The following is a 17,869-nucleotide window of genomic DNA, read 5'->3' as shown; positions in this document are numbered from 1 at the left end:
TGTTTCATACTTAGGACAGTGTAAAGAACAAATGTATCCTATATTCATATCACAACCAAAAATGTTTATAACATTTTATCCCTATATACCTTGTAGGATTTCACCAGCCTAGATCCAAATGGTCTCACCAAAGATGCTATATATATTAGAGCAGTGATTCCCAACTTTACAGACTGCGCGCCAAAAATGTATCATCAACCAATTCGCAAATATTTCACTCACAGTATAGCAAAATTAATTATAAGGATTTCTTTAATTTGATATTGAATAGTTTAATAACTATGAATAACTATGTTTTCGCGCATTCGATAGTTTTTTTAATTATCCAAATTATTGAATTGACTAAAAGATTTTGAATTGTTTCCTATCTCTGACAGAGCTAGCAGAATAGCCGCCATTGACCGCCATTCCTGTAAGATATTAAAATTTATGAAAAACAGCTTGAGTTACCGATAATATAAAAAGGTATGTCACATTTGTGATCTAAGATGAACTATATGACCCAATGGGTTTCAATCTTGACAGTTAGTTACAAAAGGCGACAAAATAAAATAGTTTCGATTGAAAATTTCGGAAGCCATGTTAATTTTCATAACAAAGGTAAGTAAATACAAATATATATATTTTATTGTATTTGCAAAAGATTGAAGAAATAGGGCGGCACAATCAGTAAGGTTGGTAGCCACCGCTGCAGTGGAATATAAGTCACGAATCCTACGGATAAACGACCCAACAGCCCTTAATACCACTCCTTGGTATTGATATCACATGATCACAGATAATAGTCCAACTCGACATTTCACTTACACCTCCACAAATCATACTAATACACACTCAAAAATGAATCTGTAAATTCACAGGCATCAATTGTACGGCCAAAACCCTGAAGAAATATTAGTAATTCAACATTTTAAAGTAAAAAACACAAAACCAAATTCATATCTAATATATTGTCATTATTCTGCTTTTACAATAATGAGAGCCTCATCATATAAATAGAATGACGCGATGTGAAATTGTGTATTCTGATGCTTGGTTATTGTTTATACTTGGAATTAAATGCAGGAAAAAATAATACATAAGTAATATATATTTGACTTAATGTATCTCTAATGCATGAGAGAAAATATATGTAAATGTTAATGAGAGATGCGACACGACAGGGAGAAGACGTATCAAATGGGGTAAGGAGACCTATAAAAGATACACGCAGATGTAAATTCTAAATTTGAAAAATAAAGACATGAAAATAAACTTGTTTTAACCGGGTCGTGAGAGAAAACAAATGATACTCTGATAATAGTTTGACAATTATTTACAGTGCAGTAGTAGCATATCGCCACATCCAAGAATGTTGACGGATGACACTGCCACCCGGTAATTAACTACGTGGCAAAAAAATATTTATATTATAGATGTTTTAACAAGAGTTGAGGCGAAGCAATACTCACACAGACGCAATGTTTACAAAAAAGATGTTTCAATTTTTTAATCGACATCAACGTATACGCATGTTGTCCTCTTTTCGCTATAAGCGCAATAAGTAGGCGTAAGTAAGACAAACGGCTGTTTCTCGTAGACGTTGTGCAATGCCCGTTGCCTCAGAAATGCACCAATACACAATCATTCGCACCAACTCTGGCTTAGAGACATATAATTGCGGGCATGTTTAATGCCTATTACAATATAGACTCAATGCACTTCGGCATGTTTACATGCTCAATGCAATGTACGAGTTAAAAATCATTTACCAGATTACATTCCAAGTATAAGCAATTACTAGTACTATAAACACAATTCGCAATATTGCCGGACTATAATAATGGGCCTTGATACTAAGACCCGTTTCACACGGGACACCTGTGTGGCGCCACCGGCATGACAAGATTCTGCATTTACATATAAATGAACGGGACACTCGTGTATCCCCGTCTGAATGCGCCCATTCAGTTATGTGTTGTTCCGTGTGAAACGGGTCTAACAATATGGCAATATGGGAGAAGTTGGTTTTCCCATGTGCAATTGAAATCTCTCTATTGTCAACAATGTGTCCGAAACACAAAAAACTCAAACACGGTTTTTTAATGTCCATTAAGTTGATATAAAGGATCTCCAATCAATTATAAATATCTAAATAAACAGCGATTTTAATCAGCCTATAGCACCAATGTTGCCAAACGTTAAAAATGAATTTCAATACAAATATAATATCTATTCATGATTTTAAGCCCAAATTGATATTAGCCTGGTCAATGTGAATTCCCACGTCAGTCGTACAATATAATTGTTAAAAAAATTACTCTATACTCCGGAGGTAAACAATTGAATCAAAAATGCACCGCATTCTCCTTTATACAAATTATTATTTACACATTACAAAAGCTTCATCGGGGCTCCTCTTTAGGAGGAGGCCCTCCCCCTCCTGCCCCCTCCAAGGTGACTCTCTCCTCGCGGTCTCGACATAGCCGGTGCGCCTTGCACTTGTCGTGGTGATTGACGATCTCCAACCGGAAATTACCGTTACCCTCCACAAAAGACGTCCGAATATCCGGTAATTCGTGGGACCACCTCCGACAGTAAGTGCAGAACATGATGTTCAACCTATCGTCGTACTGCAGCCAGGCGAATTGCTCCAGCCAATTGGGGCGGAATCTTCCTCCTTTTCTAACCGCTGGGGAGGCTCTGGGCGGGGTTTGGATGACGGATTCGAGTCGCGGCGGTTCGGTGATCCGCCGGCCGGGCATTTCGGTGCAGTAATTGATGGGGCCGGGTGAGTTGGGAGGCGGCGGCTCGGGTAATTTTCCCTGCGTGAGGTAGCGTTGCAGCGTGCTGTGGGAGTCGGTCAGGAACGGCTGGGAAGGCGCGGATTGCCACGAGGCCCCCGTGTCCTCTTTGGCCTGGGCCGGCGCCGACCCGCAAGTATTTAGTCTCGCCCATTCAATCGTCTGTCAACAGAGAAGGAAAGGATTTGTTTTTATACCAATCATTGTGTCTTTCATCATTAGATTAGACATATCTTTTGACAGTGGATGAGTTTTTTCTCAGTGCGAGAAAAAAATCATGCTTATATTTTTTTTTTGAATTTATTTGAATTTAGATTGACAAGGCAGATCCCTTCCTTCCCGTAGACGACTTGTAGCAAATTGTTACAGACATTTTTGTAAACATGTTTTAATATACAGTATTTTTTTTTGTATCTTACAATGTTACAAAGAAGAAAAAGATCATTCCCTGGAGAAATAATAGTAAAAGCATAAAATTAAGGTCGAGTAAAAATAAAAGTGACCTTGTGAACTATTGTAGAAACCAAAAAGGCTTACCTTATTTTAGACAAACAATAACTCTGTTATACTTATATCTAATGTAGAAAGATAAATATGAGAATAATAAAGCTTACAAATTAATGGTACAGAATATTTAATTAACGCTAAATGAAACTAACTTATGACCTAATTGTGTATTTCAAGAGACATTCTGTTTTTGTGATGGATTTAATTAACAACCACATATTAATATTTAAAATAATTAACCTACAAATAGAATTAAAACTTTATAATAATCTTGTATTATTAAATAGAAATATAACTTGACTTCCCAAGACTTGCTAATTAGGAAAATATAAAAAGCGACCGCTAATCAGCGGTCGCTTTTTATAAATACCAATGAGCATGTGTATAATAATATTGCACAAGTCTTTTGACTGTATAAGCGTCATGAGAATATTTGAATTTTGAAACGCATATCACCACGTTTTACAACAACACTGTTCCAAGCGTCAACTGACACCGTTCACCTATGGTTGTGCAAAGAAGTTGCACAAATATACCCTGGTCAAGTATGCAGTTCCATCGGTATAGCTAGCTAAACAATATTTTGTAACTTATTATTTAATCCAATAGTTTATTTATTATTTAAACATAATAGAGTGAGTTCTCGACTTCCAACCATTCAGTCTTATGACAAACAAAAAAATCAGTAAAAAAATATGTTTTCTTAAGTTTTTGTCTGCTGTTGACGTAAATAGGATGTAGCAATCAATTGCATTCTTTTTATTATTTTTTAAAGGTAGGAGAAGGTAAGAGGTTTGCTTTTATTGGTGAAATTATATCACACGCCATCATGTACACTCCATAACGAAGGACATTAAAAAAACTGACATTATAAAAAATCATGTTAGAAAAAACAACATGTGACAGCAATCCCAAAATAACTTGATTGTTAATTTGACATAGATTATTAATACTTAAATCTCAACTTTTGATATCTGTTTTTCTACAAACAAAGCCCAGTCGCACATAGAAAATAGTCTCGACTGGAACATGGTCATAAATCAAATCGGAGGCAACAGTGACATCACGTGGCTAGCCGAACAGAATGATAAACAGCACCTTCACATGCACTGATGCAATATTTCGCTATGCTACCTGCGCCCCATGTTGACTGAAATTTGTTACATGCGACAAGCAGATGTTTTTTTTCAACCAAAAACGTCACACCAAGGTTATGTGCAGCAGTAAATTAAGTTACATGTACCTATGTCGATGTATTGCATTTGAGATGTTTCTATATCTGTAATTTACGAAAATAAGCTATTTTCAAACACAAAACATAACAAAGTGAGCCGGCCAAATTCCGGCACTTTCTATTCCGGTATTCCTTGGAATATCCATTGGAAAATCAAGCAGGATTCTGAAATAACAGACCTTATTATGAAGAGTTTGATACCGGTTACCGAGTTTAAATATCAGTTTAAAAAAAGTTGTTGGATTTAGTTGAAATTGATTCGTTAAAGTCATTTCAATTGTAAGTAACTTTCCATTGGCTACACACTGCGTAATATAATGAATATCCATATGTACAATATATTAAAACATATTGTTTTATTTCGAATATAATATACTTTCACACAAATCTGAACCATCTTAATAATTATTTTCTTGTTGCATTCATTCATTCAAAAATATTAAATCACGATATCTTTCATACCAACTTAATACTTATCTTACTTAAAAAATGTCTGTTTATGTATAGATTCTATTTCGAGTTAAAATAATGATACAATAGTCAGTGATGAAATGAAAATAAAATAAAACTAAGCCACAAACAAGGAATAAATCTGTGTGCGAATGGAAAGGGGAAATAAGTCACAAAAACAGCAGTTCCCAGCCAAAGTTGTCAAAAACCCAATCTTCTCTTTAGCTCTCCTGAAAAATAGTGAATTTAGTGGACTTATTACTGTCTTCCTTTCGTACACAGAAATATACACATAAAAAGATTAATTGGAAAGAAAGCAATGTGGCATTAAAATATATATATATACAAAATACTGAAATATGAAGGATCCATTTTGATTTTTAATTACCATTCTGAAAGACTATTAACAATTACTAGCAAAACAGCCGGCATCGCTATGTGTTCTTACTATTATCATTATGTTCTATCTGCCTGATGCATAGTAATATTAATTTAAATAAGCGTGATTATGCATTTGGTCAGCTGATTTGAAGATAAATAAATAGTAACGCAGCTATTGCAAAAAAAACTGATTTTTAAACAAATAAAGTTAAATAATACATAGAAGTTTCGGACAAATAAGTACTGATTAGACTGCGGCTTCTGTATCGGGACATACAGGTCACCGCGGTCGTTTCTGAAACTAAAACCATTGCAATACCACCAGCTAATACTGTCATCACATACAGCGCCATGACGTAGATATCAATATATAGAAGGCGTACAGTATCTACATCGTAGATAATCTATCCAAACATCAACAAAAAACGAATGAATAATTTGCATTCATTTGCGATAATTGCAAACCTTGTAGAATTCGGCGAATCGAGATTTGTGAATAATATTAATGAACACGGAGAGCGAGTTGTCATTTCAATAATAAATAAAAATAATGCTAGAAATGCTTTATTTGCACTTACTGCTTTTATTCAATTAACTGATGATTTTAAACAACTAAATTTAATTATAGAAAGTTTAAAAACTAAATCTGAATAATTGAAAACTCGTAAAAAAATATTTTTTTATATAAGAACTTCAATTTACACATTTTTTAAAAAAAATATTCTTCTATCTACAAAATATGTAAAATTATACCGTTTACACATGCATGGATTTACTGCTAACAGTACATATTATCGCGGCTATAACAAGAAAATGTACATGTAAACACGTATTATCATGGAAGTTGCAAGATTGCATGCATGGATCAAAAAAGTTTGGTGGCTTCTGAATTTTCACACGACAGTTGGAACTTATGCGATATCTACACTTGTGCAGTGGAAAGATAGTGGTGAACTGCCGGAAAAAAGGTCTACACCGTGCAGAGCACTTTGACGTTTACCAATTTTTGCAACCAGTGAAATAACATTATACAATGACGAGTCTCGCTTACGCTCGTGCAAACAGTTACTATCGCAATAGTTTAATTTACACACTATTGGTTCCAGTAAATCCATGCACGTGTACGTACAGGCGCTATTATGCCATTAATTAAACCATAATTCTTCATCTATTAAAGTTTGGCTAAGGCGGGGTTTAATTAAGTTACTAACTAACACTATCTGCAATCTGTATTCTTAGTTTAATGAAAACAAATAAGTATAACTGACAAAGTGTGCACTATTTTTGTCAGATCTCCACGGCCTACGTCTACCCTTGGCCACTGGTATATAGTTTATAACAGGTGTGGAGTGACAGGCTAAAATGCAACCGATCTTGAGTGTGGAAGAATATGGGGTAAATTAAAGACAATATGTCAAGAATAGTCATTCTAAGCTTGTACTTAGTTCTGACAACTGCTCTCGGTTTATGCACTGACACACATTCAATATTGGTGTATTTGAAGGTTGAAACACACACTACTGCACGTCTTTGTGTGTTTCATTTTCGTAGGACACTCACACATTCAAAACCCTGCTTCAAAATGTAATGTATTGGGGGTATAGCCTATCTGAATTCTATTTATTAATCTGTTCTGTGATTCTATATTTCAGGCATTTATGGAGAATGCTCATATTTTTCCAAAAAAGTATCTATAGATTTGAATACCAGTCAATATTGCTGTAATGCTGACATTCGTCATAAAAGAATTCTTAAGAATATAGCAAACTATTTTGATTTGGTGATGACCACCACTTTGGTTGTACGTAATTAATATTGATTTGTTGTTGCAGATTGAGGTAAAATACAGTCGAACTTGGCTATTCCGAGGAAGGTGGGACAGACTGAATTTGCCGAAACAAGCATGGCATTCACAAACAACAAAAGAAGTTGTTTATTGTAATGAACGCTGGTAGGTACCTACTTACTTCACAAACCTTGGATTTTTTTCCAACCATGTGTGGATACTTTTTCAATCTTGTCAGCGAAAACACTAATTAAGTAGGTACTTAGACATTTAACACATTGATCGCTAACTAGTTTTACATAAAATAGTTAAAAAATGATTATTTGTTTCTAAGGTATTATTTGATAGGTTATGAAAGAATATAATGTTTTTTTTTTCATTTTGACGATTTTTTTACGTAAATATTGGTTTTTATGATGTGCCGGCCACATGTGTTCGTCGCGGCGCCAACAAGTTAATTTATTCTATTGCGCCGGGCCGGCCATTTCGCCGGTCACCTGTCCATATGTGTTGACAAGAGCATGGTGCCATTTCGCGGTCGAATTATATTTAGATTTAGATAGTATAATAAACAGAAAAGGCACAAATACGGAATAAAAGTTTTCAAATTGGGTAGTATAATACCTGGATACACATAAACTGGAAATATACGTATACATACCATATAATCATTTTTGTTATTCTATTTTTTTATTATTTACATATTTTTTATAACTTACATTTTTATAATCTATTTAATTTTTATTTTTATATCAATAAAAACACATTTACAATTTAAAAGGAAAACTTTTTTTTTCATTATGTACATTCGTGCATTAGTGAGCCTATAATTTGTGACTGGGAAGACATATTTTCAGGCCAAGTGGCAGTAATATACAGAAGGGCCATGCCGGTCACCGCGTATCGAAAAATGCACTGCGTGCGTGCCCGCCGGCGCTGTAGAACAACTCTAAGGCAGGTCTTCTTTGCCGGTCACCGGTGACCCCCATGGCCCCCTGAACGTAATCCAATGCCGGTCACCGGTGACCCCCATGGCGATCAACGTGTTAACCAGTGTCATAAATGTAATCCGATCCCGGTGGCATCCTGTCTGGTCTGATTTTATTGCTTAGGGTCGAAATGTTTTTAAACGATCGACACATTAACAGTTTTAAGAAAAATTTTGACCATATTTTAGCTAGGTATATCCGATAAGGAGCTCGTTATAAAAGTGAATAAATGTATGGAGAAAACCATAAACTAAAATGTCAACGAATGTTTTCTCATTACATCCGAGATCTCGCTATATCCGTGATCGTAATAACCGAGTTTGAATGTACATACATGCAACACGTCAAATGACAATAAATTTTAATTACCACTGAGTATAGTAGGTTTATGCAACATTGGAATTGTTGAAATTCAACATGTGATTAGATTAGCAGATAAGGATCAGCCGCCTGAGTGTTACCATCTTTATTAAAGAAAGTTATCAAAGCACGGCAATATTATCATCTCACCATTGCACATGCAATTACGGAGGTGAAGACTGCGTTGGAAGGTAAATGGTTAACCGAAGAGAATAGTGCACACTAAGACAGTCATCCTTACGGGATCGTTTGATCATAATAATATATTACTTTTGATTAGTAGATACATTAACGAAAATACATACCAAATTGAAAATGGTGAATCTAATATGCATTTTTAAAACCATCAGTTTTGATTGACATCATATTATTTCATGAAACAAAATACCTATCAGACGTTTTGATTTGATAACTTATTCAGTGGTTCATAGATGGTTTTTTTGCCCATGTCCGATCCTAAGAAGATCATAATAATATGGGCCTCCACAGAGTGGAGGTTTGTGAAACAGATTTTTTTGTTTCTTTTTTTTATGAAAAATGGAAGCCATTGAACACACATTGAAAAACAATGTGTATTTGCCACACCCAGGATTCGAACCTGGGACCCACGACATTATAAGCCGACAGATAAGCCGCTCACTCATAGATGGTACTAAGTCTTATTTTAAAATTATTATTCACTATTATACTACTTATGCTTTAAAATCGCCATCTGTCTTCCTAGTGCAATAGCGGACTGCTTTGATAATTATCTGATAAATGGTACCCAATTTTTTCCTTTGATTTTTTCAATGTCAATTACACCCCTATAATTTGGTATAATCGACAAAAAAAAATATTTTGTTCTATAAAATATATAAATAAATATAATACTAGATTTTAAATTGCTTAACAATTTTATACTGAGTAATTAATTTACTTCACTACAATTACAATTAGATATTATGTTGTAATATTATTGTAATAAAACTATTTTTCAATGTAAATGATAAATACTAGTTTAGTAATGAGTCTTCCTTTCCTTAAAAGTTTTAAAATCCAATAAGAGCAATGTTTTCATGATTGTATTGAAGAAAATGCCACATTGCTGTGTTTCCACAGTGTATGAAAAAGCTGTCAGACTCACCATGTGCATGTCGGCGGTGTTGAGGTGGTAGGGCAGGTCCATCGCCTCCTGCTTGATGCCCGCCGTGGAGATACTATGCGAGGAGGGAGGGAGGGGAGTGAGGGAGGAGGGGGTGGCGGGCGCTGAGTGCGCGGGCGGGGGTGGGCTGAGTCCGACGTCGCTGTCTCCGCCCCGCCCGCACCCCCGCATCTGCTGCTGCTGGTGTTTCACTGCGGCAACCAGCGCTGGACTGCCCTTGTACGCCAACGACGATAACTGTGGACAAACGAGATGCAGACCGTCAGTCGTGTTGGAGAGAACACACAAAGAACGTTCACAGAGGAATGTAATATGTAAAGACGATCAGTATTTATTTTCTATGATTGGGTACTCTTTGGATCAACGATTGGGACCAATGTCATTACACAATACACAATCCCTGTATGGTATTTAAAAAATTACAACACTTCATGCTGCATTATCCGGTTGCATGTAAATTATACGTAAAACATTTCACCGTGGCACAGTTCGCCGTGAGCTTTCTATCGGAAAAAGATGACCATATACTATCCGGTCTCCAATTTTATTAGATTCAAAATAAACATCAATTCAATTTTAATTACTGATTTTGGCAAAATTCATGAATTCAAGAATGAAAACCTAACCTAACCGAACCTAACCTAAATTAACATAACTTAACAAATAATCCAGTATATCGGCTATTTTCAAAATATGTTTGCTGCTGGCTTCCTGTAAAGTGTAAACGTAAACCGACAAAAACAGTGTTTTATTTAGACATGAATTTTATGTCAGTACTATACGATCTAAAGAGGTTGGACGGTCTTTACTATTATACAGCCATATATTTCCGATACAACATTTCACGGTGAAGTGTAATACGGCGAACTGCATACGTACAAGTTTCCGGACACGGCATTATCCATTTAAGAACTTCTTGACTTGAGACAATATGGATACTATTGCAGAAACGAAATTTCGGGCGCTGTGTGCAATTCATGGATAGCGATCAAGAAGGATCTCCATCAATCCCCTCGAAACGAGTAAACGTATTTACTATCAAAATTCAGTTTTGATAAATTGTGACATATCCAAATTCTAAATCCCTTCTCGATCTTTATAACCATCATATCCAATGAGGTTTGATTTTTTTCACTACACTCATGGTTTACATTCAGTCGCATAATAGCAATACAAAATCTCTTTGGCTGCATACTACGTAATACTAATAAGCCGACCAATGATGGGTCTCGATTGCCTTACAAACTATCAAAAATTGTGTACGCTTCAAACATATGCGAATTTAAGCTGTCCACAAATGACACACCACCGTATGGCTCCTACAATCGCTGCGGCATAAGGGTGGACAGGCATGCGGTGGGGTCAAACGCAATGATTCCTCAGAATCAACGCATGGTCGTCATGTGCAAACAGCTTTAACTAAAAGCCTATTCTCTGTAATAAATCAACGATCGTATCAGACCCTCGTAATCATATTGGTAAGACACTGGCTTTTCATACCAGGGTTCCAGGTTTGATCCCAGTGAGGTCACAATATATAACTGTAATTTTCTTAAATCTTTGTTTCTGTGATTTGTCTCACTGCTACTACAATACTTCTATGATTTATTGCAATATATTAAAAAAAACGGTGTGTACTTATGTACCCGCGTTAGAAGTTATCCTTCTTTGGCGTAACAAAACAAAAAACAAACTTGTGATAACCTAGATTCTTCGACTAGCTCTTAATTATCTTGTTAAATTACACACTCAAGAAAAAGGACCGCTTATTGGAACGCCTTTGGTTTATTTCTATACACTTTAACTTATATTACTAAATTATATAATTATTTATCGTTGTTTTTGTTTTAAACTAACAACTGCCACTATGACGTTTAAGTTTGTTTACTTAAGGAATTGCAAATGGGCGACAATAATAAATTCGTTTCTTAGGCAACGGAACAATTCTTCGTACATATAATAATAAATTCGCTGCCTAGGCAATGGAATAAACTATAATATTATACTGTATAATCATCACGATTGCATTATCATACTGTGGCGTAAAGGCAGTGCGTTCGGCTGATAACCGAACAATCGTTGTTCGAATCCAATCGAGTGCGATTTTTTTCGTGTGAAAAAATAAATTATGTGTTACATGAAGTATAACTTCAAAAAAAATGATTACAGTAGGTATACTAACAAATCCACCAAAATAAACATGCCGCATTTAAGAGCAAGAAGAAAGCATCGACACCAGGGAACTCAGAAATAATGGGTAATGAAATACCCAACGGGTAAGGCGATAGCAGGTATCCGTCTCGGGTAAGGAAGAATCCGAGTTAAACTTACACACGTGTCAAGAATACGTTGTACTTCGAATACTGAAAACTGCTCTCGGTTTATGCATTTACGCTCATTTAATGTTGGTGTATTACACACACTATTGCACGTGCATAATGCGTGCTTCATTTTCGTAGGACACTCACACATTCAAAAACCCTGCTTCAACGTACGGCGTATTGAATATAGCATATCGGTATTCTATTTATTATCTGTTCTGTGATCCACACTATCCATGGCTTACTCTTCAGTCTGTTTACATACTGTAGTTGAAAAGTTAGAAGAGATCTTCATCTGGCTATACATTTTATTTGAATTATATGTTGTGTAACTGAAAACTTGCCACTCATTCTTGCTACTATTAATCTGTCTCCCCGATAACTATCTAAGAAATCAGGAGCATCAGTTTTTCCCAGAGTGCAAAACTAGCTTGACATTGGTAATGCAAATCGGTAGGGCAATAACAATACTACGTTTTATATATTATTATATTTCACAGAAGAGAAACCCAGTTCAACGACAACTGATTTTCAGTGATTAACGCTAAGAGCTTTAATAATCATTCTAAATGAACATAAATAAACGCCTCCTGACCACCGTGTGTCACAGAATCGTGTAAAATAATTAGGTATAGAGCGTTCCCATTTAATTGGGTAATTAATATTTCAATTTACATTTAAACAAAAAAAATTCTCATTATGGCAGAAGCCTCCAAAAAAAGATATAACATTTGACATTTAAGAATGTTGTAAAAGAAAAAAAACAATTCATGTGACATGAAAAAGGATGGGCCCCACATGGATTTAAAACAGTAGTTTGCAACATGCGGTCCAAGTAAACATTCTATTCCGACTTTTATAAGAAATTTAAAATTAACACATGTAGATAAATATCGATAAACACTATAAGAATATAGTTACTAGACAGGACTTGTGAGAATAAAATTAATGTCAAATTCGACTCGACATACGACAGGATAATGTTCAATTAAACCGATCGGACATAGAAAATCGACTGGAATACAGTCAAACCAAGTGCCATATTGCAACCTTCTTCCGTGTGCGCTTGCGAGACCATGCCAAGACAATGACGTCACGCAACTAGCCGAAACTAAAGAAAAAACAGCTTCTGCACACGTGCCCTAATGTCAAGTGAAATTTGTTACAGACGACAAGCAGACGTTTTTTTCTACCAAAAGTGTGAGACTGTGCGTAAGGCGCTGGCCTTTCATCCGGGACCTCCAGGTTCAATTCCCGAATAGGTCAAAATATATTAAGTATGTGATTTTCTCAAAGTCTGGTTGTTTGTGTTTGATTCACTTCTATTACTAAATACACTACTGTTTCACTACACTACAGTGAAATCCCGATTCTTCGGTTTTCAAGGGACCCTAAAATAAAAACGATACATGCGGGATTTATAAAAAACGTCAACTCATTTTGCTCTTGAATTTTTTTCGACGTCTTGAATTATTTTCAGTTTCTCAGCTAGAGTTCTAGTTTTCTTCATGGGGGGCATTTTAGTTGCGACTTATAAAAATTCATGATACGAGATGTGAGGCAAGACTGAGTGCTGACCGACCTGTGCAAACAAAGCGACGCGACTGAAAGGTCTGTATGTATGTATCATAAACAATTCTACGAAAGCGATATGAAAAATATTCAATAAAAACGGTCAATCGGGATAATATTTGTGACGGGACCATAATATTTAAATGATAGATCGAGGAAAACGATAAATCGAAGAACGGTTAATGCGGGATTATTTAACGTTGTTCTTACGGGTGTTTGGCGGGACTTTCAAAAATGAACGATTTATGCGAGAACAGTAGATCGGGGTTCCATTGTACTGTCATTGGGCGTCTTGGCCTGTTGTAGTGTTATACTGAATATATTATATTATGTAAGTATATAATATATATTTTTATTTTATACTATATTAAATTACATGTGTTTTGTGGATGACAACAAAATTACATCAACATATTCGACGTATGGCAGTCAAGACGAGTTTCTATATGCGACCGGGTTAATATAAATTTGGATCCAGCGGGTAGAATACCTGCATACTGTAGAGAAGATGAATGGTTTTTTTTTGTAATGTAATACGAAAAGGTTGGCTAACACTGCATTATGCGTTAAAATACAGTTAATTAACTTATAAACATCTTTTTTTGCCCAACAGGAAAATGTCAAATTAAAATTATGACATTTTGACTTCTGGCCTATTCTGACCATGAGTATTGATTTGAAAATCATTATATATTATATATAATTGCCTGTCAATCGTAAATTGTAGTTTTTGCATAGATGCACATTATGTATTGTTAACATCATGTCAATAAATTCATTTTTCTTACGCCTTTAAGCATTCAAAAAATATTCTCAATACAGTAGAACTTCGATATAACGAACTAGTGCGGGTTGAAGGGGTGTCCGTTAAAACCGAAAGTTCGTTATATAAAAACACAAACAAAATCCTGTTTATTCGCCTTCGGATACACACACACACGCACCAGACACACCCATTGTGAAATGACACTGATATTCGATGTCGAGTCTTTTAAAGCTTCAATAAGCGCCCACCAGGGGGTGAAACGTAACAGTGTTAACTTGGAATGAAATCGAAGGAAATGGATATCACTGCACTATACACTGAGCTTATTGTCAATTCGATAAAGGATATTTTGACATGAACGTGAGTATAGTAGAACCTTAATATAACGAACCAATGCGGGGAAAAGGGTGACCGTTGAATCTGATAGTCGTTTATATAAAAACACAAACAAACCCCTGTTTATTCGTTTTCGGGTGATATATAGAATATATTGTGTTATATCAAGGTTCTACTGTATTATGCAGATTTCCAAAAACAGATAAGTCCATATCAGTTTTTCTAAATAGATGCCTTATATCACAAAGTTTCTGCTATCTACTAATATGTACTGATATTTTTTCTGTCATTAGTTAACAAAAAAAACATTTATAATTTAAGAGTATATGCTAAAGAATATTATTTCAAAAAATTCCCAAATAGCCCTTTAGGAAAAGGTTTACATCTCATGGCCCAATAGCCAAAACCAACTTTCACTTAGAAACAAACCAATAAATTGACAAATAAATTATCATCTTTCGAGAATGGAAATTATTATTTTTAACAGTGTGCGTGTGTGCCAATTATTATAGCATACAAAATCCCACATAGAAAGCAGTAAATCAAACGTACGACAGGTTTATTGCCTCACCAATACACACAACAGCTTCCAGGCTAACATAAAAAAATACATACCTTCATACTCGTTATTAGTAGTAGGTAAGTAAAAACTCCTAACTGACAACTTGATTAAACAACATAATAATGCTAATAAATGAATGTAAAAGCTTTCAATGGATATTATTATGGCAAGTGTCTGAGCATGACAACACGTAATGTTTTTGGTCATTATAGTTAAGCCGTGACATGAAACTGTAATCTTCGATGGAAGTGCTGGTTATTGCTCATACTTCAAGAGCAATATGATAAACCGTTTGTAGAAAATGATCATTGTTACAGAATATTGAAATAACTATTAACCCAATGCTTATGGGCCGCACAAAATTGTGTTTTTGCTAATTACTTTTCAAATGCAAATTAACACGTTATTACAAAATTAATTAAAAGGGCATGTAAGCATTGTGTTAATATTTTGAACGAAATATGCAATCGAAAATATTCATTTGTAGCACTACCATCGTATTTTGCAAGTAAGTGCCACGGACTGAATATATAGTCGGCCTCAAGTCACGATAGTTTCACAAGAGACGAAGAGAGACAGTAGTGCAAGATTTAATAAATATACTGTGATTTTATCATGAGTATAAAGAAATAAGGGACATTGAAGTTAATGGTCCACCAAACCACACGTTAATCAGACGTATCACAGAACCCTAAGTTGAAATGAGATGTGAAGCATATTTTTTTTATGACTGGGATTGTCTCAGGACCAGTTACCCAAGACTGAAGTCGGCATGCACTCAAACGTGCTAATAAGGGACAAACAAAACATACTATACACACTGTAGCATACCATTTTTAAATGGTTATACTGCCCTTTCAAGGAAGAAGGCGGTAAATGACTTTCACACACTTTCGAGATAAATGACATATTGTGTTTTTTTCCAAATTGTACTGTGAATTAATGAAAAAACGATGATATTTTCTGTAGGATGTTAAAATACAAACATAGTAATAATAAACAAGCAGTAACTGTAATAAATAGGTGCAATGACTGCCTTTTTGCTAAGAAATGTGTATTAGCAGTAGAATTATATAGCTTTCAAAATCACCTAACGGATGGCATTTATAACTCAATTTCACAAATTTGTTAAGTTGCCTTCTTCCTTGGAAGGGCAGTATAGTGCAAGACAGCCATACACAAGGAATGTAGTTATACTGCCGTACTATAACTGCATCTATGAACACTCGCAGAATGGAATTAATTTTAAATTAACGAAAGTAGTTTTAATCGATAAAAAGATTCCATACAATATAAAATCAGTCAGTTTTAGACTAAAACTACATAACTTGCATGTAGAACAGAATTGACAAAAAATTCAATGCGCAGATCCAATCGGGTGGGTAGATAACATACATGTCCAACGATTTTCCAAACCTAAACCATCAAATAGAACGATTGAAGCTATCAGTTACCAAGGACTGGTGCAATAAAAAATAACTTGTGTCTAAATGCTTCCAATACATAATTAATTACAAGTCGATTCTTACAATGATATAAAATATGTTGACTAAATAAATATCAAGCCCATTGAAAATACATTAATCAATTATTTGAATATTTCGAAAGACCAACAGATATAATATTAAAATACATTTTGGTGTAAATACAATAATAATTTACACCAACTAAAATACACCCACAGTGACAAACCCACACGTCGTAAGGTCGGCGACCTTTATCGCTAAGAACTGATATTCCTACAACACAAATACCTCAATAAACTTGCGATTCCTTATCAAGTTCATAGCAGTTTATAGCTAAAACTCACTAAGTGACATGTGGGGGAAAATGGTAAAGTGAGAAATGTTTAACAGTCCAAGGGCCAGATGCAGAATAATAATTGAATGTGCAATTAAATCTTACGTGGGGTACAAACACACATATTACTCATCTAGTTGAGTCGCAAAACATGTTTAACTTAATGCACAAAGCGTCGACGCAATATTGTTCAATGGAAAGATAGCTGTTGGCGCTTGCAACAAAATTTCGAAGACACAAAAAGTCATCCCCACCGCGCACAGAATCCACACTATTCAGTGCACGAGTCGCTACTAATTCAAGCTACCACACAGCACTGGTCTGTTACATCGCACAGAACACGAAAATGTCAATGTTAACAATCATAACGAAAAGAAAATTGAGATTAAGATATATCCATCCAACAATTGAAACACCATGAACTAATTTTAAAGTAGGTACAACCAGGGAACTCAGAAATAATGGGAACTGAAATATCTAACGTGTGTGGAGTAACAGGCAACCGATCTTGAGTGTGGAAGATTATGGGATATACTTATAACACGCGTCAAAAATATGCTTGTCCTTTGTTCTGACAACTGCTCTCGGTTTATGCACTGACGCTCATTCAATAGTGATGTATTTGATGGTTGCAACACACTATTGCACGTCTATAATGTGTGGTTCATTTTCGTAGGACACTCACACATTCAAAGCCCTGCCTCAAAATGTAGTGTATTGGGCCTATCAGAATTCTATTTAATAATCTGTTCTGCGAGTACAACATGCCATGAGTCCTAATATCAGTAGTCCAATGGAACAGGAGTGTAATTAATAATAGAAGAGAAATCAACACCCAGACTTTGAGAAGATTGATTGTTAGGTTAACTTAGCAATGA

The 17,869-nt window shown here is 35.1% G+C and overlaps 1 protein-coding gene across 6 annotated transcripts in view; it reads right to left on the bottom strand.

Annotated features, from left to right (window-relative positions):
* Positions 1-17,869, bottom strand: part of LOC147073201 (uncharacterized) — a 91,288-nt gene that overhangs the window by 30,245 nt on the left and 43,174 nt on the right. For 4 of the 6 annotated variants that reach the window (XM_085945529.1, XM_085945528.1, XM_085945527.1 and 1 more), the window contains exon 6: positions 9,617-9,871. In XM_085945529.1, the coding sequence (XP_085801655.1) occupies positions 9,617-9,871 (255 nt within the window). Of the gene's footprint in view, positions 1-2,246; positions 2,946-9,616; positions 9,872-17,869 lie in introns of those variants that run through there. The other 2 variants (XM_085945524.1, XM_085945525.1) reach the window with 1 other exon arrangement.

The sequence above is a fragment of the Rhyacophila brunnea genome, unplaced genomic scaffold (assembly GCF_057557595.1).
Source record: "Rhyacophila brunnea isolate RB1 unplaced genomic scaffold, BYU_Rbru_1.0 scaffold_18, whole genome shotgun sequence".
Classification (NCBI taxonomy): domain Eukaryota; kingdom Metazoa; phylum Arthropoda; class Insecta; order Trichoptera; family Rhyacophilidae; genus Rhyacophila; species Rhyacophila brunnea.
Note: the sequence above shows the minus strand (reverse complement) of the source record. Positions and strands in the feature narration are given on the sequence as shown.